This window comes from Peromyscus californicus, unplaced genomic scaffold (assembly GCF_007827085.1).
Source record: "Peromyscus californicus insignis strain IS unplaced genomic scaffold, ASM782708v3 Scaffold_6__1_contigs__length_162567912, whole genome shotgun sequence".
Lineage (NCBI taxonomy): Eukaryota > Metazoa > Chordata > Mammalia > Rodentia > Cricetidae > Peromyscus > Peromyscus californicus.
This window is the reverse complement of record NW_026294584.1, coordinates 63007435-63034630: the sequence shown is the minus strand read 5'-3', so window position 1 is coordinate 63034630 and position 27196 is coordinate 63007435. Positions and strand designations below refer to the sequence as shown.

At 42.6% G+C, this 27196-nt stretch overlaps 1 protein-coding gene across 1 annotated transcript in view; it reads right to left on the bottom strand.

Moving 5' to 3' along the window:
- Positions 1-21719, bottom strand: part of Dpp6 (dipeptidyl peptidase like 6) — an 883656-nt gene extending 861937 nt beyond the window's left edge. The window contains exon 1 of the mRNA XM_052721907.1: positions 21592-21719. Within this exon, the coding sequence (XP_052577867.1) occupies positions 21592-21651 (60 nt within the window). The 5' untranslated portion in view covers positions 21652-21719. The remainder of the gene's footprint in view (positions 1-21591) is intronic.
- Positions 21720-27196: the final 5477 nt, after the last annotated feature.

Here is a 27196-nt window from a genome sequence, read left to right as displayed (position 1 = left end):
GCTACTTTCCCTTGTTCATACGATACTCTGAGCAACACTGAGGTTACTCTCTGTAACATGTGTTATCTAACTTCTTTGAAAGTTGTGTAAGACCTCAGTATTAACTTGATTGTCTCATTGCTATTTTAAAGTTGCATTAAATATGGAAATTTAGAGAATTTATAAGTTAATATAAGAGCTGTACTTTAGTAAGAAAAAAATGTGGGCATTTACTTCTCTACTTAAAAAACTACATAATTTGCCTCATGACACCTTTGAAATGTACCAAGAATCATTTATTTCCAACTAAACTCTCTTTCCCCTCCTCCCTACTCTTTCTATCTAGAAAATTTCTTTGTGTGTAATAACACACTATTTAAATTTCAAAGTGGGGTCTTTGTCTTTCTCATTCATCATTGTCTATGACTCTCCATCCATAACCCAGGAGATTAAGCCTAGTGACAGCTTACAGTTCAATTGCTGACTTTTCAAATCATCATTTCAATTCTGATGCAGACAGGATCAAAATAGGTGCATTACAACGTTGTACAGCAGACACTATCGGGAAGATGAAGTGGTTTTGTTAATGTCTTAGTGGACCCTATCTCAAAGAAGAAAGATGCCCAGTGTGAAATCACTGGAATGCATCAGTGAGGAGCATAGGTCTGCTTTGCCCCTTCTCTAGACAATTGGTGTTAAAATAATGATAAGGTTTACAACTTTCCCTCAACTGTTACTACTAGATTTTGGAAGAGTTAAAAATGAGAAATGCATTATGCATGTATATTATGGGATACATTATTCTTTTCATGCTAATAAGTCAATATCATTAAGCAATAAAGATTTCATGGAGAAATTGTAACACCTCCCCCAGCCCCAGTTTCCTCACTGTTTGGTAGCTATCTGGCATCTCCACTCTCAGGCTCCATATGTGTTCCCAGCAGATATTTATCAAGCATCCACTAAGGACAAGGGTCTACTTTTTGCTCTTAGAAGAAAATACAATAAATACAGAATTTCCTGCCAAGTTTATAAGAACACAGGCACACAAATATAAGATATATTTGAAACTAAAAAGTTAGCATAAGCTAGATCTCTGGAGACCAGCTAAGACAACATACATTTAATGAGAGTGGGCAAAGGATGGACACATGGAAGCCTGCTCATAGCCTGGGGCAGTTGTAGCAAAATTAAGCATGAAAACCCCAGCCCTTGTTCCTATTACAATCCCCCTTTCCATATAAATGACATCAAAACTTTTAATCACAGCTCAAATTAATAATAGACTATAGTAATCAAATTACCATTAAGACCTTCTCACAGCATCAAAATGTCCACAGACTCTTGGTATTCATACACAGTGTGTGGTACCATGGATTAGTCAGTCAAAGAAAAGAGTTTCCTGTCACCCAGAGTGTGGCCAGAGGACCACAGAGCACAGGCATCCATTGGGAGTTGGTTTAAGTAGAACCTCATGCTCCACTCGGACTACCCATCTGCATTGTAGCTAGAAACTCCAGATAATTTTGGATGACTCAGATGCACAAAAGTGTTTTCAAAGCAGCACAGGCAGGGAGTTACTAGGGAAAGAAAGAGACTCCTATCAAACAACCCCCATTTCTTATGTGTGAATACACAACTGTAGTATAGCAGTCCCCCTTAGCCCTAGAGGACATGCTCCAGGACACTCAATGGATGCCTGGAATCATGGGTAGCATGGAGAGTCTGTATGCACTATGACTCTTTTTTTCTTATAAAATATAATTTGTATATTAGTCATGGTAAGAGAACAACAATCAATAATAAAACAAAGCAATTTTACCACAACAAGTAATGTGAATGTAGCCTTTCTCTCAAAACCTCTTCTGGGCTTGAGATGGCTGACCAGTTAAGAGCACTTACTGTTCTCCTAGGGGGTCTAGAGTTCAGCTGGCAGGACCTGCATTATTAGACAAGAAGTGATAGAGGGAGCATGGAACTAGAAGACAGAAGACGGTCATCTCCAGAAGCAGAATTGTTCTTTTAATTGGAACAACTGAAGGGTCACAGTCTCACTGAGGAAGTAGAGACTGCAGTTTGGCACCTGGGGCTGGAGGATTTAGGGGGCTTGAAGGGAAGAAAGAGAATATCAGGGTGGGGGCTCAGTGGACAATTTTCTGGCTTTAGTCCTGCCTCTGCAGTTTCAGATAGACTGATAAGTGGCAGAAGTTATTCTTGAGGAATTGGGTTGGGGGTTTCTTGGCAAGCATTTGCCAAACTGAGATGTTTTTACCCTTTATACATAGCAGCTCACATTGCCTATAAATCCAGTTCTAGGGGATCTGGCAGCCTCTTCTGGCCTCCACAGATACCAGGATCATAAAAGGTGCACAGACATACGTGCAGGTAAAACACTCATACACTTAAACTAAAAGAAATAAATCTTTAAAAAAAGAGAAACAGTTTCTTCTTACAGTGCACCTTTCACTTATAAGGAGCATGCTCTGGGCTGCTCTTCAGTGTTCCCAAGCTACCAGCATCTCTGCCCTTGCATTTCAAGTCATTATCAAGTACACCAAGGGAGACAAGCATGGCCACACTGTGCATCTGATCACTGAGAGGATGGAGTGAATGACCAGAGGGGATGAGGGTGCAGCCCCCAGGAGGCAATGACTCCACCTACACACTATGAAGCTGGGCAGCAGGAGAGATAACACTTTACTCAGAGAAGCATAAAGCTAGAAATTTAGGAATTATTTATTTCTAGGATTCCCCATTTAATATTTTTGTATGATGGTTGATTGTTGCAAACAAAGCCAACATGTAAAACCTCAACTCAGGGTACACTGGTGTTCTCAGAATGTAAATAATCAGGAGGTTTCCCTTGCTATAGCTGCATGAATTCTCTTGACAAAACATGGTCGAAAGTACAATGTTGTGTCCTACCCCACCCAGGTCTCAAAAACACCCCTTTTAAAATCAGGTAAGCCAGAATCACCCTGTGAGCATGTAGGAAGAGCTGAGATGGTATGACTACGTGCAGGTATCTTCAACTGCCAGGAATCCAAAGAAATAAAAGAATGGCAAACAACTTCACCAGTACCTCCACAGCTACGAACTGTAAAAAATGGCTGCCAAGTGTCCCTACAGTGTCAAGTCATCTGTGATAAAATAGTATGAAAATGGTTAGCATGTATTTTTAATCCTCTTTAGCCTCTGCCATCTTCATTAGACTGGATCAGCATAAGGAAAGCTATAGCCTTCCCTCATCACATCCAGATAATGGGCTGAAACAAGCCATTCAGAGAGCCCACAGCACCCCTGTGATCTTGAGTATAGGTACCCATTAGCATCTGCACTGCACTTCACCCAGAAAAAGTCTGGGTCAAGAAGCTGAAACCACAATCACCTCTCAGCTTCAGCGCTGGCAAGAGAAGACTGTACTGTAGTGAGCACTCTGTACTCGGGATGGTGGGGAAATGAGGCTGTTTCTCCTGAACTGGAAATGGTACATGTGGGGTGAGAAAGTCAACAGTCACTGTGGAAGGATCACATTGACAAGCCTGTGACTAATAGAGGGGGACCACAGGAAACAAGAGCGCCAGTGACAGTCACAGCTGGAGAGAAGGCAACAGCCACCTCTCACTACCTTGTATGGTTCCCAAGGGAAATTCTCAAGGAAGCTCCCCATAAGAAATGATGGTCATCCATGTGTATGCACCACATCCATAGAGACCCACCCCCATGTGACACCGTATCTACCTTTCTGCAAGTCACCTGATCCAAAACCTGGAGAAGTGAGAAACTGAGACAAGTCAATTCAAGATAAAGAATGAATATGCTGAAGAGGAGAAGCTTTAGGGAGAGACCTGCTCACCTCCAAAGAGAGCTCCACCCAGCTCCAGGAGAGCCCCGCCCACCTCCAGCTCGCACAACTACACTTCCAGCAAGCCAGCCTGGAAGAAAGAGGAGCCTAGGTTTGAGTGAAAGCTGGGGTTTGTCAACACACCCTAGACTGGACAGGGCATTTTAAGTCAGTCAATTCCACCATTAATAATTCAAACAGACCAGAAAGGGGTGTACTACCTTGAAAACTCAGATATTTCTGTTTAGAACTGTTCAAATACATGTTTGCTGATTGCTTCCCGAGTTTAAGCTATTCCATGTAACACTGGTCAACTCATTCAGGGCTGGAGGTCAGGCCCAGTGCTTACAGAAACCTGCAAGGTGCTTTGTGAATTACACAGCATTTTTGGTAGAGTTCATTTGATTGCAAAAGAAAAAAAATCAATACCCATACAAAGTACTTAAAAGAAAAAAAAAAGCCTGACACATTATGGATATAACCTAGATTTCCTGACTCCCCTGGGGGTCCAGGCTCTTGTCCTCCTGTTTTGAACTTCACTTAATGCCAAAGCAAACTGCCCAGCTGATTGGTCACAAAACCTCAGGTCTAGCAGTAAAACGTTATTAGCCAACACAGAAGAGTCTTATTGACACTCCTCTGGAAACAAAACAAAACAAAACCGAAGAGCAAGCAGCATTTCCATTCTGTCCCCAGTGTATCTCCTGATGCCAGAAAGTTTGATTTTTCTCTTGTTTCTTTTATCTCTTGTCACAAAGCCTCACAGACACCCTCTGTTTGTCTGATAAATTCAGTTCTGGCAAGCCCCATGCAATAATAACCTGGAAAGTGGCCCTCTTTTCAGCTCCTGCTTCGAAAGTGGTTGAGATTCTAGGGAGGAAGATGGCTCTGCTATAAAGGGAAACTTAGTGTGTCCTGGGATCTTAAAATCACCCCAGGCTGTACAGGATGACGAATCATAAGTGCATATTTCTACTGTGGAGCAATTGGTCCATCCAACTTTGAGGCACCTCCAGCAACTTTGCCCAACTGCTGAACTCGGAGTGATGCCTTCTAGCCAGGGAGCCCACCCTGGGGCCCAGGTGGGTTAGAACAGTTTCAGTGCCCATCCACCCACCACAGCAGTCTGGCTGCATAACAGAGTTGCTGGAGAACTGGGCCAAGACAGATGCCCCATCTGAGTTCAGAGTGAAGTCAGCTGCCCAGGCACACACAGAACCAGAAAGCAAGCTCTGCTTGCCCAAGGTTATCACAAGGGGGTCCATACAAGCCACAGGCTAGAACAAAGAGTGAAAAACCTATCCTTTCTGTAAAAGTCAAAATTGCAGCTGCCTCCACATATGTGCAAACACCAGCAGTAAGACACAGGGACTCAAGAGTCACAACTCATCCAAAAGAAACTAAAGTGTCTTCTGTAAAGGACCCAAAGAATGAAGCATCCATAAAATGATAGACAGCAAGGTACTTCAGAGAATGGCCCTCCTGAAAATGCTCATGGAGTGTTAGCGAACTGGATCAGTAGGTCGGGGTGTTTGCTGCCAGGCCTGATGACCTTGTAATCACTGGACTCAATAGGTAGAAGGAGAGAATTGAGTCTTGTACACTGTCTTCTGATCTACACACATACACACACACACACACACACACACACACACACACACACACACACACACATACACACATACACACACGCACAGAGAGACACACAGACACATGGATACAAACATACGAATAATATTTTTAAACTAATTAAAATGTTTAAGATGTTCATCAACCTTCAAGAATATATGGCTTAAATTTTTATTAAACAATGTACAAATAAGAAAATAACAAATGTAAACCCTGAAAGAAAATAATTTAAAATGCTATACAAAATTTCAGCAGCTAGTTTGAGGGCAGACCATTTGAAGCTACCCAATCAAAAAAGAGAAAATCAACTTTCATCAATAAAAAGAACAGAGTCTGCCTAGTTATCTACAATAAGGGTCATCATAGATCATATAATTGTGTTGCATCATCAAAATTTATTATACATATAGTATGATTTTCAGCAAGATGAGAGAGGGTCAGAGAGAAATTATATCTAAAGACAGAGGGGTTGAAAACTTTCCTGGTCTGTAGAAAAGAAAACCATCCCCATACAGAAAAGTCCTCCCACCAAACTTGGCCCTAAAAGGAGTTCACCAAGATACAGAATCAATCTATTAGAAATCAGTAAGAAGAAGGTATTCTGAGATAAGCAAGGTAGAGCTATCAGCAGACTTCTCAGAATGCACTCTGGAGGACAGGAGACAGCAGAAGAATGTGTCCATGTACTGAGGAGAAATGTGTATCAACAAGATATCTTACCTAGCAAAATTGTGTTTCAGAAACAGGAGAAAAACCTTTTCCCAACAAGCAAAAGCTAAGGGTGCCCATCTCCACTGGGCCCTTGATTGAATTACTGAAAAATGGCTATTTTTAAACGAAAGGATTCATGAATATGTTACCTGCAGGAGACCTGCTTCACTTTTAAGGTCACACATGTACTGAATGTGACAGAATGAAAAAGACAGTCCATGAAGATGGAGACTAAGGACAGCACAGCAGAGCCATGCTCACATGAGGCAGAATAGTCTTTAAATCAAGTATTGCTCAATGAGACAAAGACAGGCATTGAGCAGGGATAAATGCCTTGATTTGTCAAGAAGATATGAAAAACCTAATGTAGGGGAATGGTGTTTATGTCAAAAGATATCCTAAGAATGTGACAGGTGTATAGAACAGATTTTCTTACAATTACAACTTTTAGTACTATTTCATTTTAAGATTAGAATTTCTAATATAGTAATGGATACATCAAAATATTTACAACATTTTCACATAGAACTTTACTTCTGGTAAAATGGATAAACAGGGAACATTTCATTCGAACAATAAAGAATACACATTCTTTTTTAGCAGCCCATGGAACTTTCTCCAAAATTGTGGATAGTCAGAGCAATCCTGAACATACCATAAGAGTGTCGTAAGAAATATCAACATACCTGACTTCAAATTATACTACAGAGCCATAATGATAAAAACAGCATGTCACCGGCAGAGAAACAGACACACAGACCAGAGGTATAGAGGACCCAGATGTAAATCCACACAACTACAGCTACCTGCTTTTTGACAAAGATGTCACAAACATATATTGGAGAAAAAACAACATCTTTAATAAATAGTGCTAGGGAAAAAAACTGGATTTCAACATTCAGAAAAAGTGAAAACTTAATCATATGTTAGGACACAAAGCAAGTCTCAAGAAATACAGGAAAACTGAAATAACATCTTGAATTCTATCTGACCCAATGGAATCAAGCTAGTTATTATTGCCAGAAGAAACTATAGGAAATAACACAAATTAAACAGTACACTGCTGAATGACTAATGATCACTGAGGATATCAAGAAGGAAATAAAAACTATTCTAGAATTGAATTAAAACAAAAACATTATCTATGGTGTACCTGAAGGCAGACCCGAGAGGAAAGTTTATAGTGAAGTGCCTCCATCAAAACACCAGAGAACCAAATAATAACTTGACGGTGCATCCAAAGCCTTGGAACAATTAGATACTTATCTCTCACCACGAATAAAACTCAACTCCAGATTGATCAAGAACCTTACATAAGACTTGATAACCTGAAGCTTCTCCAGGAACCAAAGGGAATATGCATCAACTTACAGATACACGTAAGGACTCTGAGTGGGACTCTGGTAGTTCAGGCAATAAGACAATTGACAAAAGGCATCTCTTGAAACTAAAGGACTTCAGTACAGCAAAGAAAATAGTCCAATGAAGAAAACCCACAGAGTAGGAGAAAAATCTTTGGTATCAACACGTGTAAAATAAGATTAGTGTCTAGACAATACAACACACACACACACACACACACACACACACACACACACATACACACAAAACACATACAAACAAAAAACCATCAAGAAAACCAATAACCCAATTAAAAATAGGATATCAAACTGAATGAAAAGTTCTCATTTTAAAAAGAGAGAGGAATATAAACGGCTAGTAAACCCTTTAGAAATTGATCAGCATCCTTAGTAACCATGGAAATACACATTTAAATGAGTTTAAGATTTCATGTCACCCCAATCAGAATGGCCAAAAACAGAAATATAAATGATAACAAATGTTGGTAAGAATATGGGGAAAGGGAAACCCTTATCTACTATTTGTGGGGGTACAAACTGGTGCAGCCACTTTGGAAATCAGTCTGGAATTTTCTTAAACATCTAGAAATAGAACTGCCATATGACTCAGCTGTAGCCCCTCTGGGCACACAACCAACTGACTCTATATCCTACTACAGAGACACTTGTGCATCCATGTACATCACTGCCACAAGAGCCAGGAAATGGAACCAACACAGGTGCCCATCAATTGATGAGCAGATGAAAATGTCATACATATAAACGATGGAATATTATTCAGGTGTAAAGAAAATTATAGTTATGAAGTTTTCAGGAAAATGAATAGAACTGGAAATTATTATAGTGAGTGAGGTAACTTAGACCTAAAATGGTAAACATCATGTTTAGAAGGAATTTCACATCTGGTATGGTAAACATGGTCAAGTCCCATGACTGGGGAGGTCACAGGCCCTAGGGGGAAATCTGTTTCTGCCATGCTAAATGCTGTCAAACTGCCTCCTAAACATTCTTGTTTATAACTACAGATTAACGTCGCTCTCAGTTTTGGTCAGAGAAGCTTCATTTGCAATAGGCAGTGATAATTCAGAGACTCTTATCTGGTCCAAGTGTCAACTATAAGCAACAATGAGTGCTCAGCTGTGGATGGGCCATTTGTATCAGGCTTCCACCATCCAAGGCCCAAGAAATGTCATGGTAGCTATGGCAGTAAGAAGGTAAGAACTGGAGGAGAGCTGTCTTCTGGACACGACATGGCCATTGCACTAAGGAGCTCACAGTAGCTGTAGATACCTACACAAGATCGAGGCAGTCATAATCTCAGCATATATGGGGATGTCTCGTAAAGGCCCAGGAGTGATTGGTAGCTGATAGCTACTGCATGAGAGACAGTCATCTTTGTTTCAGGGTGTAGAGACCAGTAGGTTACTGGAACTCTAGTGGATGAATGGCCCAGACCCACAGTCACATTAGCTGGACTCAATATGAAAAACAATGAAAAGAAGAGGACATGGAATTGTCAGGGAAATGCATTGGAGGCACAGTGCAGAGGGGTTGGAGGAGGAATAGTGTGAATAAGATCAAAATATGTTGTATGCACCTATGAAATTCTCAAAGAACAAATACAAATATTTTGAAAAAGCAAAACAGTGTGTAGTTTATGCTAAATATCCATGTTAAATAGGGCTATAGACCTAAGTCAATGACCTCAGCCCTTGCTTTAAGAAAGGAAGAAAGAATAAAAAAACTTCAAATAAGCAAAACAAAATGCAAATCAGAAGTCCATAAAACAGGGGTGTTTAAACAAAAGAAAGGAAAACAGTTCCAACTTAATTCTCTGAGGAGGCCTGTGAAATTGATCAACTGAGCCATCCCAGTTGATCCTTTTGGATCTTTTAGGGTTTCAAGTTTGACATCTGTATTTATGACCCATTTTGAGAAAATATTTCCATACAGTGGTGGGTAAGGATCAAAGCTGGTTTTTCCTCCTGCATGTAAATGTCCCAAGTATAAATCTATATTCTTCAAAAGTTACCATGTGTTCTTCAGCAATCTGTGTATAGACAACTAGCATGAAAAGATGCTTAACACAGTCACTGGTAAAACACGTATCTCAGCTGTCCCAAGACGACATTACACACTTGATGAAAAAAGAAGTCATTCTGAGCCCTGACAAGGATTCAGAGACTGGAAGTCTCTTATACATGGGTGGAAAGTAAAATTCTAGAGCCACTGGTGAAAACAATCTGACAGTTTAAACTTTTAAAACAAGCTAATCCGGGAGCTGGAGAGATGGCTTAGTCAGTAAAGTGGCCCCACATAAGCATGAGGACCCGGGTCCAAGTCCCAGAAGCCAAGTAAACAGCCTGGACCTTGTAATGTGCTTGTGATCCCAGCACTAGGGAGGTGGGGACAGGTGGGTATGTGGGACTTCCTGGCCAGCTATCCTAGTCTATGTGGTGAGTTCCAGGTCATTGAGAAACTCTGTCTCAAAAAACAAGGTAGACAGCTTCTTAAAAATGACACTCAGAATTTGACCTCTGGCCTTTGCATGGACATGTCCCCTACACACACTAATCACATCCCTACCATATCTTGCAGATACTCCTATCTACATGAGATACCAGCTACACCCATAAAAGACTGGTGAACAAAGGCTTATAACATCTTATTAACAATATCCCCAAACCTGAAGCTTCCAAATGTCCATCATAGAAGAAGACACAATAATCACAGTATAGACACATGATCCCACATTACTCTGAAACAAATGATTTATGTGGTAGTTCTAGGGTTCAAATCCAGAACCTGGCCAATGTGAGGCACATAGGCCAGAAGTACACTATTGATACGTGTTTATAATATGAACGTATCTGAAAAAATCTACACTTAAAGAAAGTTGTCACAAAAGTACTCGCACTTTAACATTCTCATAGAAAATGTTAGAAAATGAAAATATAATAATTGAAGAAAAGGTGATGTTTTCCTGTGGAAGAGTGGGCAGGGGGCAGAAAAGAGATCTCAAGGCACTTAGAACTTTCTGGAATGATACTTATCTCCTCAGTGTTCTAATGGGTGTGTGCATACTTACCCAAAAGCTTACTGACTGTACAATGTGAATTTGTACAGTCGATTATATCTTAACTAAGTTATTAACCGTAGTCTCCCAGTGTCTTGATATTTCAAGAGCAAACGAAGTAGTTATCACCATATTTGATATTGATTTTAAGACACAGAGTGTGAACTTCATTAATGTAAGTGCTTTATATGATTATATAGTTATTTAGGTAATCATTAAAAAATAAAGGACAGTGGTAGGGACTCCCAAAGAGACTAGTTGGGCAACTGGATATGTCTTTCAACTGAGTGAACTCCAGAGGCTGAAGGACCCACTGGTACTGGTTTCCTTCCTAAGAACATTTCACTAGAGAACCACCTTTGGTCCCTATGCTCAGTCCTGGCTTTCTAATGGCCATCAGTGGGCCTGGATGCTTTGAAGGCTGGAATGTTAACAGAATTAAATCTTGATAGACCCTTAAGGCTTAGCTGGATGTCCTCCACTCTCAGAAGCAAGTATTCTGGGATGCCACAGGTGACAAACATGACACTCAGCTCAGCTAACAAGGTCTTGTCTGTTGCCTTCCATGTTCTCTGCTCTCAGACTCTTCCAGTAACAATCCTGAGGCAAGTCTCTCCACGTATGGGTGGTTAAGATGCTTTAAAATGGACTAGTACTTTATCAGACTTTTTGTATTACAAAACATTTTAAGGTCTGGAAATGTAGCTCAATTGGTGGAGTGTTTGCCAACAGTCACAGAACTCTAGGTTTGGTCTCCAGCATTGCATAACAGTGAGTGGGGTGTGCACATCTGCAACACCAGCACTCTGGAGGTAGAAGCAGAAAGATCTGCTTAAAGGTCATCCTTAGCTCTATAGAGAGTTTGAGACTCATGTGAGGTCCAGGAGACTATCTCAAAATACACAAATAAATAAATACAAGGAAGAACATGGATATTTGTGGCTCTGTGTATACCTGGTCTGGTGTAATTTTAAATTACTAATGTCTGTATGCCTTATAGTTCCTTAATATTCTTTTTAGAATCATCATAAGAAAGGAAGGTCAACATGGAGAGGGCACATATCACATGATCGCTGTGATATGAAAACAGGACAAGCATTCTGAAGCCCTAACACACTCAGCAGAAGATGAGCAAGGAGTTACATTACACTCTTCTATTCTCTTGACTAAATAGATTTGCAAGCCCACATGCAAAGATAGTGTCCAGTTTGGAGGTTCCATAAAATCCCACTCTTCAGATGTTCACCAACCATCTATAGCCGTATAGATGGTATAATATTTGCCTGTATTTAAATCATCTCTAGGTTATTTACAGCACGTAACACACTATCAATATTGTAAAATAGCTGTGGTGATATATTGTGTAGGGGATGACAAGAGAAATAGTCTATCCACAGTCCATATCATGGAAACACATTTTCCCAAGTATTTTCAAGCCCTGGCTGGTTGAGTCATACTTGGAAGCCCTTGGGGAGGGACCGGCCATGTGGCACACTTAAGATTCAGCTTTTGACTTAAAAAAAATCCAACAAATGAAACCAGGAAAACAATTACTACTCATTTACTGCTTTCTATTCCTGGAAATTTAACTTATGCATGAGCTTATATTCATTTTATGCATTTAACTCAGAAAATGGGGACAATTAAAATTTTAAAAATCAATAAAATGTAAAACCAAAATAACATAAATAGATTTTCACTGATATACTGGAAGTCATTAAGGCAATTTATCTTTTATGTACCACATTGAACTTTCTAAAATCCTCAGGATGATTTAGTTCCTGGGTAGTAAAAAGAATTTACATTTTTTATTTATATGGTGCCCTTTCCTGTTTCTTTCAGAAATGATCAAACAAGTAGACTTTTTGTGTAGTATAAAGAAGGATGATGGGGAAGATACACACTGAACACAACATCCATTCTCGTAACACTAGGCACTGGGGAGGTATCTTCAGGCTACTCAACAGGCTGCCCTGTGCCTGGTGTAGGCTGGTTGTGACCCTTGATCTTTCCTCCAGCAGGACAGAGAAGCCACAAAACAGTCTGGTGTGGGCAAATGCGACAAGAATGGGAGTGGGGAGCCAATGGGAGAGCACCCCGACTCTCTCATTAATCACTTCAGCTGAAGAAATGAGGGGATGGAGAGAAATGACCTGCTAGATTAGATCCTGTCTTCAAACACTCCATATTAGGTGTGGGAGATTTGCAAACACAAGAGGAACCAGGTGCTGCCACAGAAGGTGACAGATGCCACCCTTAGGATCAGCAAATCAGAGGATTCAGGCACAGGTGGGACCAAGTCAGAGCAGGTAGGAAGGGTGAATTTAAAAATCAAAGAACAAGTTGGGGGCTGATTCTTGGGTCTAGAAGTTACAATGGAAACTTCTTAGAGGAGTCAGGTGGACGTTGTACTCCTGCCAATGTGGGGAAGGAGGAGATGGGAGGGAAGGAGACATCGTGTGTCACAGCGGGATCATTGAGGAGCCATGAGCTCACTTGAGCTCTTCTTGGCCCAGGGAAGCTTGTGACTCAGCTGATGACTTAATCATTTGAGAAAAGGCCTTCCAGAAAGGGAGATAGTGACCAAGCTGTCTGGAAATGGAGGACAGAGCCTCCATGTCATGGAGACGAGGAGGCTGCTTGCTTCCAGTGGAGTGTGGGTCTAAATGTTTAGAAACCAAGTGAGACATTCCAGCAGGAAAAAGCTCTGTGGATCCAAGCAAGCAGAGTCACAAAAGAGGAGGAAGGAAAACAGGAAGGAGGACGTGGACGAGACAACAAGAAGACAGGGTGGATGACAAGCATGCCAGGGTGGTTACACACATGAACAAACAGCAGCTGTGACAGCATGTGTAAGACCTGCACAAGATCAATCAGACAAAAGCCAGCTCCCACGGTTCCATCCCTACCCGAGAAACTATTGCAGCTGCTGGCCGCGGGAGGAAGGACCCCTGGTTTTCTTCAGTCCTGAGAGTCTACCCATATTCCTGTAGATATAGCCCTACACCCATGCACATACATGCAGCACTAAGTGCACTTGGTGGAGTTTAAACAGAGCACACAAAGTTGGGAGGAAAAGTGATAGATAGGAGGGAAAATAGAAGGAATGGGGATGAATTTGGTCAAGATATTATACGCGTGCATGAAATTCTAAAACAATAAGAAAGCACTGCTCCTAATTGGGGGCAGGCATAACAAAGGAAACCTTTAGACTAAGCAAGCTCTATGGAAGAGGAGAGGAGAGAGAGCCAGCAGGAAAGGAAAGGGAAGAGAGAGCCAGCTCTGATCAACAAGGAGAGGTGAGCAAATATTTAAGCAAAGTCTCCTCTCGAGGAGAAGGTAGATGGCAGCCACACTGGAAAAAAAGGAGCCCAGTTTCCTATTCTTCCCCTGGACAGAGCCCCAGGTCACAGAGACAAGTAAAGTTTGAGCTAAAAATTGGAAGAAATAAACTGTGAGTTATTGATTTGTAATTGAAACTCAAGTACCAGGGTGGGTGTGACCTACAGAGCATGTGATGCTAAGCCTGGGCACCAAGTTTACTGATGAAAGATAAAGGTGCAGCTGCATGCTCAGCATGGATAAAATAATCTCTGGTTGAACTATCACATACAGGATGTCAGCATCTGTACACAAAACACAAAAGGAAAAGCCATGGAAGCATGGGAGAGGCCCCAGACTCTGGGCAGAACAGGAGTGCACAAAGTGAAAGAAGCCAAAAAGTGAGAGAGAGGAGGAGGAGTTCTCAAATTAAGAAAAGAGCAAAGCAACTCAAGCGCTGAGCCTCAATCCTCCTGAGACTCCAGCTGCACCCACACAAACACTGGGAAGATTCCAGTGACCTAAGTGAGGATGAAAGAACAACATTTGCATTTGGGTTGCCACTCAACTAAATTATTCATAAGAACAAGCAACAAATCATCAGAGAAACCTAAGAGAATCCAGAATTTCCAAATGCTCAAAATGCCCAAGATAAAGTTGGACTTTAAACGCAAGGAAAGAGGCATACGATAGATCCCCAAGGAGAAAACGCAGTCTACGTTGACTGATCCCAAGATGCGACACTGGGATGTTAGGGCTATCAGACAAGGGTCTCAAGTGGTCACAGTAATGGGGTTCATCAAAGAAAGGGGTACTTACCATAGATGAAAAAGCATCATGGCTTCAAACAAGAAATCAGGAGTATGGAAAAGGAACAAAGTAGAAATTACAATAATTTTTTAAAAGTAGCATCAAAAGCAAATGTCTGAGTAAGCCGACAGCAGAAGAGAGAAGAAAAGAAAGAGTCATTAAATGTGAAGGTAGAGCAGCAGTTATAGCCAAAGATGAGAAGAAGTAGAGGGATAATCTAATGAGTGTCTGTTGCAGGTTTTTCCCCCCTGGGGGAGATTGGAACTATGCCAACTCCCATGTCCCAAGATCCCAACAACAGAACAAAGTATGATTCCACCACAGTCCACTCTGTGATACCAATGAGTTTACCAGGCTTACTCCCACAGCATGGGATGCATGGCTGTGTGGTACCAATGAGTTGACTAGGCTTACTCCCACAGCACAGCTGAAAGGTGACTGACACGAGGTGACCCAGAAACAGTTGCCCTGGAAAGGCTGCACCAGCATAGAGGATGACTCCCTTGGGTCTGTGTAGATGGAGCGCCCTTCCCTGTCTTCCCAGCCTATATTATACTCTACCATCCCTGAGATGCTACAGCCAGTGCAGCTCAGGCAGAACTGCATACAACTGGTTGGGAGAAATGACTGGACAATCAGATGAGGGTCCCAGACTCCTTCCCACCTCGCCATACAGAGGAGAATGAAAAGAGCCCACAGGCCAGATTGTTATGGACTCTTGCAAGCAAGCGCAGAAGGTCTCAGCAGCAGCTTGTCCTGGAAGACAGACTCTTACAAGAGGTCCAGAGTTCCACAGAGCCACACAGACACTTGTCACCCTGACAAGTAAAGAATGAGACAGGAGAAAAAGACATTGAGGAGACAGCGGCCACAAAGTTCCAAAATGTGATGCATTTGAAAATTCAAGATGACCTCTGAACTACTAGCAGGGTAAATATAAACAAAGTCATACTTGACCATGTGAGAGTTCAGTGTGGAAACACAAAGACAGTGATGCAATCTTGAAATTAGATAGAGAAGATGATACATTCCAGTCAGAGAACAAGAACTCAACCAGTTTCATGTCTCAGTAGGAAAAAGACAAACAAACAAACAAACAAACAAAATGAAACCTGAATGCAGTAGAACACTATTCTTCAAGGGCCAAAAGACAAGCAAAATCATATTAGATCGAATTCTGTACCCAGAAAAAAATAGAGTATGATTCTTCTAACCCCCATTTCTATATGATGAAGTCATTTTGAAGTAAACCATTGTTTTTCATTTCTAGGTATATTTGTAAATACACGTGCAGGAATTTTATTAGCAGTATTGTAATACCAGTTTACTTTGGTCAATAAATGTGTCCTTCTATCTGTAAAAATCCCTATGTACATATATGTGTGTTTCCAAGGGCATACAAGAATGAAAATACAGGTTCACATCATTCCACAAAATAGCATCTGATTGATCCAAAATGGTTTCCATTAATAGATGTTTTTTCATTTCATATCAAGGGAAAGTGACACACACATGAGCCGACAGGTAGCATCTTTCCTACCCAACTTACCCCGCTTTAGTGAAATAAACACTAAAAGCAGAATGTAAATAGCTTGGTTAAAGTTTTCAGAAGTGTCATTTCGGAGATGACAGGAATTGGAGAGAACAGCAGACAGAAGGCTGTCACTGCAGAAGTCCTCAGAGGCTTGTGTAAGTGGCTTGGACACCTGGAAGCCGTTGAAGATCCTACAAGGAAGTCCCACATAAAACTCCTACACAGAGGTGAACTAATTTCATGATGTGCTGGTAAAACTGAGTTTCTCTGAGCAAGCTTGGATGGCTAACTCCACGGCTTCCAGAGGTAGAGGACTGATCAATCGTTGCTTTGATGCTAAAGTAAGACTGACAACACAAAGCCACAAGTTAGTTCCTCTTTCAGAAAAGCTGCCAGGCATGTCCAACTTTCTGACATTGCCAAAGGACATTATCGTCTACAGCATTCACACTCAAGAACCATGCAAACTGTGAATGCTCCATTGTAGATGAATATCAACCTCCCTCCCTCTTCTCAAGGATCAGGGAACATCATGGACGATAAGACAAAATGAATTAAAAGCCAGAGGCTGCTGGAAAGAATTCTGAGAAATGTTTTCCTCTGGATATGATGTGGCTTTTGCACACACAAATTCATAATAGTTGCAAAAGACCTACACAAGATAAACACAGTTAAATTTCAAACATAGGTGGGGGAAGGGATCCTTACTTAGCTCACCTCTAGCAGAGGAGCCATACAGCTGATAGCTGCTGTGCTGGAGACTAACTTTTCCTAAGGGGTGTGACTTCTAGTAGGTTGCTCATGTCAGAGTGGTTGGCCTTACATTTGTGCCCAAACAAACGGCACTTATTGGACCCAGTGGGTTATATAAAGGAAAGAAGTGGCATCGAGGGGGAGGGGTCCAACATGAAGTTGAGAGGAAAGGGAGTTGGAGGGAGAAGATAGATATGATCAAGATACATTGTATCCAGCTATGAAAATTATTATTTATTTATTCTTCTCTCATAAATTGCATCCCAACCACAGTTTCCCTTCCCTCCTCTCTTCTTACAATTCTTCCCCCATACCTTTCCTCTCCCCAAGATCCACTCCTCTTCCATTTCCCTTCAGAAAAGGTCAGGCCTCCCAAGGCTATCGACCAAATATGGCATAACAAGTTGTAGTAAGAGTAGGCACATCCCCTCACATTAAAATTAGAAAAGGCAGCCCAGTAGAAGGGAAAGGGTCTCAAAAGCAGGCAATAATACATTTAACATATTTTTAAAAGAACAGCACAGTCAAGTTACACAAATAGTAATCATAACGTGGGGCTGGAGAGCTAGTTCAATGGGTTAAGTACTTGGTGCACAAGCATAAAGAACCGAGTTCATATCCCAAGCACCCAAGTGAAAAGCCAGGTATAGTTGTGCATGTCTTCATCTTCATCCCAAGTCTTGGAGGAGGAGGTTGGGGTTTCAGACAGGAAGATCTCTGGATCTTGCTGGCCAGCCAGTCTAGCCAATTAGAGCTACGGGTTCAATGGATGGAGGTTCAATAAATGAAGAGCAATGCAAACAAGATGGAGAGCAGTGAATGAAGACATTTTATGTTGACCTCTGGCCTCCACATGTGCACCCAATGTGTGTGTGTGTGTGTGTGTGTGTGTGTGTGTGTGTGTGTGTGTGTGTGTGCGCACATACCTCATGTTTTAAGCAAGTTTATGAGCTTTTGTTGGGCCACAGCCATGGCTTTCATGAGCTTCAAGCAGCCTAGGGCCTCAGGTTGGACAGGCCTGTGAGCAAAAATCCTCAGTAAGAGCCATGGTGTTTTCCTTAGTCCTGAGGAGGAAAGGAAGTCCTTCTTTGCCTGGGACTCTCTCCCACTGGCTGTCTGACTCTACTTCCTGTGTAGGTGACTTAGTTAGGGTTTCTATCTATGTGAAGAGACACCATGACCACAGCAACTCATATAAAGAAAAACATTTAATTGGGGCTAGCTTACAGTTCAGAGGTTTAGTCCATTGTCATCATGACAGGAAACATGGCAGTGTGCATGTAGACATGGTGCTGGAGAAAGGAGGTCTACATCCTGATTCAAAGGAAGAGAAAGAGACACTGGGCCTGGCTTGAGCAACTGAAACCTCAAAGCTCATCCCCAGTGACACACTTCTTCCATCCTAATAGTGCCATTCTCTATGAGCCTGTGGGGGCCGTTTTCACTCAAGCTACCACAACAGGGGACAGTGTGGTCCCCAGAACTGAAGCTTCCCATTGTCTACAAAACTTCAACCTTGCTGCCTTCACTTCAAGAATGGAGAGCCCTTGTAAGTTTCCAGGAGTCAATAACAGCACAGGGGATGCTGTGGCATGACTCAGACCGTGGGCAGTCTCACCCTGTTAGTCCAGACTCGGCTACTTGCACAACAATTAGCCCTGGTTGCTAATGAGTACTCACTGAGTCTCAGGCACTGTTCAGTACCACAACCCAGTTCAAGAGTGACTCTAGGACCCCATGGAAAATACTTCTCTATCATCCCATATGGCCTTACCTTCTTCACTTCACTTCTCTGTAGCAGTGATAATTGCCTACAGCAGAGGACAACATGATGGCTTGCCTCCATAGCCCTCAGCAGATGGTCAATTGTATCATACTTAGGAGCATGTAAGATACAACAAAGAGCTTTTGTTTCTCAGTCCTGAGCCCTCAGTAATTGAGAATAAATCTACTGACAACATGTCTCAGCACGACTGAACTCCAACAGTGAGTATCCACCTACAAGACAAGGTGCCCCTCCAGGACTGTCTGCATTGAGCTGGGAGAGAGCTGAGTCAGGAAAGTGCTTGCAAGTCTGAAGACTGGAGTTTGAGGCAGATATACACAGATACTTGAGCAGAAGTTCTCAACTTGTGGATTGTGACCCCTTTGGCAAATCCCTGTCTTCAAGAATATTTACATTATGATTCATAACAGTAGCAAAATTATAGTTATGAAGTATCAATGAAAATAATTTTATGGTTGGGGGTCACCACAACATGAGGAACTGTATTAAAGGGTCCCAGTGTTAGGAAGGTCAAGAACCACTATCCCCAAGGCTCACCAGCCAGCCATCCTAACCTACTTGGAGAATTCCACCAGTGAGAGACCCTGTCTCAAAGACTAAACATGGATGGTGGCTGAGAAACAACATCCAGAGTCATTCTCTGACTTCATCATGCACAACCACATGCATGCACCATGCACATAGGAATACACACACAAAAAAAAATTGTCTGTGCAAGAACAAATTCTAACAGATTGGCCAGTTTAAGGTGGTTTATTTCTATTAGTGGATGAATGATGTCAGATCAATCGAGTCCATCATGGCCATCTCCCAAGATGACTCAGAGCAGCAGGTGCAGTGAGAGCAACTTCTTTCAAACTTCTAATAAAGGAAGCTTATATTATTGAATTTTATTTTATTTAGAAACATTGTAACCTAAACCACATATAGTACAAACAGCATTGCGCATTGTTGACAGCCAAGACCCTCTGCTGACTTGTTATTAATCATGAAGGGTGCCAGCCCACCATTATCCTCATTTCTATCATTGCAATCTCCCTGTAAAACACTTTCAAAACAGCACCCTACACGGGGCTCTTCTCTAAGAACAGGACTTACCATCTTTCTCCTTAGCTCACATCACCTTGACTTTGGCAGTGGAGAGTCACCACAGACTTTAGGTCATAAAAGGTAGGCTATTGGGAACTCTGAAGAGAGTGAACATCACCTTTGATCTTCCTTAGCGCCTCAGTTCTTGGGCTGTAGCATAGAGTTGCATTTGACTGATTGACATGAATGATGGATTGATCTTGACTTACTGCTGAGTTAATGAGGTTGATGGACTGAACGTTATGTAGACACACCACAAATGAATGGGCCAATCCTTGGCTTGTGACTAAGGGGTTCTCTATCTAGCACCTTCTAAGTGCTGGTGGTATGTGTTCCAACACTTCCCAGAAGAGTTTATTGGTGTCGATACTCTGCAATCCAATTCTGCCAAAAAGGCACTTTGCCAGTGGAACCAAAGGCTTTCTATCTTTCTTTTTTTCTTTTAAGAAATTATTGAATGATCTTCTGAACCACACAGATGTCTCTACTATATAATCACCAATGTGTGAAACTTTATTATTTTTTAATTTAAAATCTTATAATGTCAGCCATTATGGATTTAAAAGACATTTCCTCTGGATAGTAAGAAAGGTAAATGTAGAACCAGGAACTGATCGGATCATAGTGCATAAGAACAAAGGTCAGTCACATGACCTGCTGATTAAAATGTTTCATCCAGATCTGATAAGGTGAAAATGACAGTTAACTATTCATCTGAAATAAAAGTATACTATGGCCATAGCTACCTCTTATATCAATGTAGCAGATCATGGCTTCCCTTAGCCACCAAATGAGCCCAATGTCATTACTTACCCTAACCCCACACCCCAAAATCCACCAAGCGGATCCTTATGGCAATATTTTCCTGACATGCCAATAGCCACATGTCTGTAATGTATATGCAAGTTTAGGCACAGCAAACACAAGATAAATGTTGACAGCTTCGATCCAGTCGGCATAACAAATACTCCAAGTATTTGCCTTTAGATTAAAAACTACCCTAAACATTTTGAAACATTTGGCAAGTACAGTCGCACATGTATTGGTGTGTGCTCTCCTGGTTATCCAGCTAAGCAATTTGCTTGCAACCGCTCACAAGACAACCACAGGTGACTAGATGCCACCAAGGGAAGACTGCAGCTGGAGACCGGCGCGGGAAGAATCTGGATCCGCACCCTTGAGTGTGGGAAGTAGACATTTCCAAGCCCTGACCCTATGTGCTAGCTTCTGGAGGCCCCTGCTAGACCCTGAATGACCCCTTTCTCTGAACTGCACTAGTTTCCTAGGAATAACTGCAGGCACACATTGGTCTATTAAAGTTAACATAGCACGTGTCTGTGGCACCGACAAGAGCTCAAAGTCTCTTTGGGAGTTCCAGTCTGGAAGACCTCCTGCAGACATATCCTCCTGGAAAACTTAATAGAGGCAAACAGCTGCATTCACTAGACCTGAACCAGTGAAGACTAGCAACAGAGCATCTCCAAGCCCAGGGTCACATACACGGAGCCCTTCTAGCTAGCTGGCTCTGGGTCTGTTAAATATCACACATCCTCAAGAATCCGCGCCATTCATCTACTGTCGCCACTGAAGGACACACTGGTGCTGGGAAGGAATGCATGGCAGTTCCTAATGCATGCGAATCTCCAGCGACTCTAGACGTGCACAACAGTCCTCTCCCCTCCATCTCGGGTCTCTTACCTTATGGCCTTTCCCCGGGGGACACCTGACGTTGTTGGAGGCTCCAGCTGTTTGATTCATGTTCGCAAGAAGTTGGGGATCTGGGATCCTCTACCTTGCAAACTTCGTGGGAGAGTGGAGGCTGGCGATGCAGATGAGCGCCTCGGGGGAGATGTGTCGGGCGTCCTCCTTTTCCCGTTGGGGACCTTTACTCCAGGCTTCTGCGGGCTCCAGGCTTCTGCGAGCTCCCTTGCGCAGAGTCCTGGGATCCGCAGCCCAGAGCCCTCAGAGCAGCAGCCCGCACCCTGAAGGGAGCCCTGGCCGGCGCCAGGCGCTCTGAGGGCGCTCTGCCCAGGGCTGCCTTGCTGGGAAACAGTCCAGGTCTCTACAAACCAGAAGCAGGAGCAGCTCCAAGAGGACTTGAGGAGGGGCAAGAAGCTGGGTGGGGAGTGCAAGATGTCCACGTTGCCCTGCCCTGCGCCAGAGGCGGGGAAGTCAAGCCGTGCTCATTCACATGCCACCCGCCAAAGTCACAGGACCAGGACCCCAGGGGGGTGGTGTTGAACTCCAGCGGGGTCTCTGCAAGGCTCTCCAGACCCACGGCAGTCAGGACTGCAAGTGCAGACGGTGCAGATCCTGGCACGCCCCTCCGCGAGGGCTTAGTTAAGAAAAAAGCAACTCCAAGGGGCCGCGCTCCCCTGCAGCTCCTGCTCCTTGCTCCGGGCGCCAACCCCGGGGATGGTCGGGAGGTGGCATGCGAGGTTCTACCAGGAGCCACTGCACTGGCGAGGGCGAGAAAGTGGAGGGGGCGGAGGAGGAGCAGGGCTGACACTCGGGGATCCTTGGCAAGGTTCCTAAAAACCACAGCTGAGGGATGCAGGCTCCTTTCCACCCCGCATGCCTGCGCTCAGATAGCAGGTGGGCTTCCTTTGCCCAGTATCCACTTCACTGGGGCGGTAACTAAGGAGGGCAGGGGACACACTACTGTTTTCTGCAAGCTAAGTCTTTGCAGTTGGCTACCCATCCTTCCCTGTTTACTTGTAGTCCTGGTTTAATTAGGCAGCGTTTGGACACAGGTGGGAGTAATCCCCGCCCTTGAGAATGCAGGCACACAAACTAAGAAAGCGCAGAGGCTTCATGAGACTGCATTGCAACATCTTAGAACCACAGCCCGCACTGTGGCCAAGAGCACACTTGGGTACAGCTGTATTAATGAGCAAGATGTTCGCGGTTTTTTTTTTTCTAGATTTTTTTTCACGATGTTTAGTTGGATTTGAATAAATCTGGATGGAATACCAAGGCACAGAGTTCAGCTTTCATTTCTGAACCCCAAATCCTTAATTGGATGGTGCACACAGTGTGCAGGAAGACTAGGTTCAGAAGAGGTCCGGAATACCCTTAGCCTTTAGGCACTTTGGTTTGGTACAAGCCCACTCCTTAGGCACCCTTCTAACAGTGAAAAGGGGTGAATCTTCTTAAAGCTCCAGTTAGTCCGATCATATTAACCCTTGCTTCCCCTCCAGCTCTTTGCCGCCCGCCCCCCAACCCCTTTCCATGTTCCCCTTCCAAGTTCATGTACTATTTCCATGAGCTCACTGAGTAGTACATGATGAAACTGCCTTTGAGTCAGTCACCCATAATGTAAACAATTCCAGCAAGCCCATTGGTTCACCAAGCTGGGAGGGGGGGGTCTTCAGTTATTTGTTGAAATTATTTCTGCTATTTATTTATTGTGCTCAGTTCCAACTTAGTATGACCCCCTTTAGGTGTATCTTCACATTCAAAAGCAGCTCCATGGTTCACTGCGGCGGGCTGAACTTGGTTTGGGGGCAGAATCTGCTTCGCCACTTCCACTTGAGAATCTTTGAGCAAATTCTTTCATTGATTCCTGCATCTCTGAAGTAAGTTTCGCAGCTGCTGCTTTCCAAGGAAGATGGCCAAATCTGGAACTAGTGCTGCAAGGAAGGTCTTTGACGTTGCAGCAGGGGTCCCTCAGGGCAGACAGTGGCACGGGCTACTGGCCAGATCACTCACTGTGCTTCACCATAGTTTGCACGGTTCCTCCTGTCCACTTTTTCCGGTCCTTGTCTACTCCTGGGTCCTGACTTGTGGGGTCACATGTGATTATCAGCAACCCCCTTTCTCCCTCACACCCTCTGAACAGCAAATTCAGTGACTCTGGGGGGACAGAGCCTTGGGAAGGATCAGGCAGGCAGCTGATAGTGGCCCCGAGACTCCCCATGAACTCAGGCCTGGGGTCCTGTTGCTCTTCAGAAGCAAGCTTTATCAACAAGCTTGGAAGTTTGCAAAAGAAAAGGCGGGAAAGCTGTCAAACCTGTCTCGTGAGTTTTCGTGGAGATATGTTGGATTTTGATATAACCAGTTAACATTTTAGGGAAACAGAGTTCATTCTTATTCCATGATGCAGATAGATTTCTTCTTAGAAGTTCCTGCAAAGTGGATTTTGGGTTAGTCCATCTTTCCAAGTCGTTCCTTTTATTTCTTTTCTGCTCTTTCTCTTGTGGTATAATGTGCATAGAGTAAAAGGACCATCTGTTTTGACAGGTACAAGCCCTTGAACAGCCAATGCTCCAATAAAAATTAGCCCACTCACCCCACACACAAGGGTGCAGCTTGCCTCTTCTCCATAATCTCCCCAGTACATAACTGTTTTCATTTTGTTACTGTAGATGGTCCCACTTGTTCTAGAGTCTTCTGTAAACGAGTCTACATTGTGAAGCCCTCACAGAATGACATGTTTCTGAGATCCAGCACATTATTGCATGTCTCACCAGTTCATTATTTTCATTGCTGAGTAATATTCTATTGTTCCTTTTCCTGCTGAGCCATCTTGCTGGCCCTAGAATTGGGTTTAGTCTCCAGATACTTGGGGATTGGGCAGCCATCATTCTGTTTCTAGGTTCATTTAATTTCTCTGCGATCTGAGAAAAGCTTTTGTATGATTTCTGGTCTCTCCCCATTGTTCATTCATTTGATGACCTGCAGTGTAACCTACCTTGGTGGATGTCTTAGGGGAGTTTGAGAAGAATGTGTGTGATGTTCTTTTGTGTATGGTATTCTAGACCTGTCAAAACATCAAGTTGATTGATAGTCTTTCAAATCAACTGTATTGTTACTGATTTTCTGCTGGTCTGAGCTATCAATTACTGAAAGACTGCACCAGTAAATTTGTTTCTCTCTTTAGTTCTGTCAGCTTTTACATCATGCTGGATGGTTTTGCTGCTGCAGGATGGACAAATACTTAGAACAATTAAGTGTTCTTGGAAAATTGACCCTGTTGCTATTATGTATGAACCTGATTTTTTTCTTCATAATTTTTGTTGCTTTGCTCAAGTTTAACACAGTTCTGTGAAATTTTTTTAAATCACTATTAGCATGGGATATATATCATTATGCCTTTATCTTTGACCTCTCTGCATTTCTAATGAGTTTATTTTTATTTAATTATTTCAGGTTTTCATACCTATGAGGCCAGAGCAATGGCTCAAGGGTTAAGAACACTAGCTGCTCTTCAAGAAAATTCAGGCTCAATTATGCCCATATAGCAACTCACAACCTTCCCTAACTCCAGTTCCAAGAGTCAAGTGACCCCTTCTGGCCTCTGTGGGCACCAAGCATGCACATGGTATGCAGACATCCAAGCAGGTAAAACACTCATACATATAAATAAAAATAATAGTTTAAAGTTTCATATATATAATGAGTTTCAGTTGTTTTTATCTCCATCACCCTTTCTCGACATCTCATAACCCTCCCTCTTCTACAGAAACCCTTCTTCTCCCTAAGGAGCCCCCTCCACTATGCTATCTTTTTTAGTGTGTAGAACACTATGTTTAATCAGCATTGCTTGCATAAGCAGGGTCGGATATTACTTCCTGGAGAATAAACTACTTATCCATGGTTACACCACTGGAGAAAATGATACCCTTCTCCCAACAACTCCCCCAGTAGTCCCTCAGGGAGGGTGGTTTCATAAACCCTTCAGCTATCTCGGCATGTATCTAATTCATTTACAGGAGACTATATGCAGTTGGATTTTCCCATTCTAAAAACCTCTGTCTTTTAACTGTCTTTAGGCATTTACACTGAAAGTGTCATGGATATGCTGGATTAACATCTCCCTGGGTTTTTAACTGATTTTACAAATTTGCTCTCTGTTTTACCTGTTTTTCTGTATTCTTTGGTTTTAATTGACCATTTTATGTGATTCCATTTTTCTTCTATCTTAGCATATAACTATTTTGCAACTCATTTTGCAATTGTTTTAAATCCAGGCTTGGAAAGACCAGAGTGCACAGGAAGTGCTCCCACCCGACCCTGGAACAACAGAACTCTGTTGCTATCACTGTGTCTCTTCTATCTAACTGTATGCCAAACAGATCAACACACACTCCATGCCCATGTTGAACAATTCACTTTAGCACCGACTGAGAAAAGAGGAAGATTCTTTTTAACCTTTCTTTCTTTTCCACACCCTTTCTGATTTCATCATCTTTAAATGGCTCCTGCTTGTGGGGGTCTGTGTGGCTGGTTCCCAGAGTCCCTCACTTTTGTTTTTCAAGCTTGTGCTTTTTGGTCCCCATCTTTTTACTGATGTCTGTCTTTCACTCTCCTTCTCCTGTGCCCTTGGTTCCTGATGAGGAACCGGATGTCATCCTTACCCTTGCTCCTGTGTAGAAAATGTTAACTTATTTCACACCTTTTTAAAATTGATGTATAGTTGTTATACATGGTACCACATTTAATAGGGAACATTTCTTCATATAAATACATAATAAAGTTTAATCATCCCCATCCCCCACCTTCCCTCACCTCTCTTCTCCTCCTCTATTAATTTCCTTTCCTCTAGAAAGTTTTGCTTCTACTTTTATGTCAAATATACATACATGATTTTATATGTATATACAAAATCCAGGGTGTACAAGTGAGAGAGAACAGGCACTATTTGTCTGAGTCTTGACTTAACTTGCTCAATGTGATACTGGTCAGTTGTATCCATTGTTTTACAACCAACATGACTTTTTCTTTACAGCTGGAAAAACATCTCCCTTTCTCCTCTCTTATCTTCTCCTCTCTCTTTTCATCTCTCCTCTTCATCCCCCTCCCCCTCCCCTCATCTCTCTCTCTCTCTCTCTCTCTCTCTCTCTCTCTCTCTCTCTGTGATTCCAATAACTTCTTTTGAGATTTTTCTCCTTATCTTCAGTCTCCTGCAGTTTGGAAGTGACATCCCTCTTCAGTCTTAGTTGATATTCTCTGTACTTTCTGGATTGTGGTTTTGTGTCTGTTATTGATTTTGAAAGTTTCTGTGTTATCATTATTGTATGTATTTCTTCCTCACTTGGGCTTCCCTTCTGGAATTCTAAATATACATGTTTACATCTTTGAGTTCCCACTGACCTGTCCTCCAGCCCCTGGTGACTTTCTCAGGCTTGCCATCTCTACAGAGGAGCCTGCTGAAGGCATTCTTCATTTCTCTCGGTGGTTGTTTTCAATTAAAAATTTCCATAAAGTATCTTTTAATCATGTTTACCTCTCCCCCAACTCCTATCAGATAGTTCCTACTTTGCTTATACCCAACTTCAGTCTCTCTGTCTCTCTCTGTCTC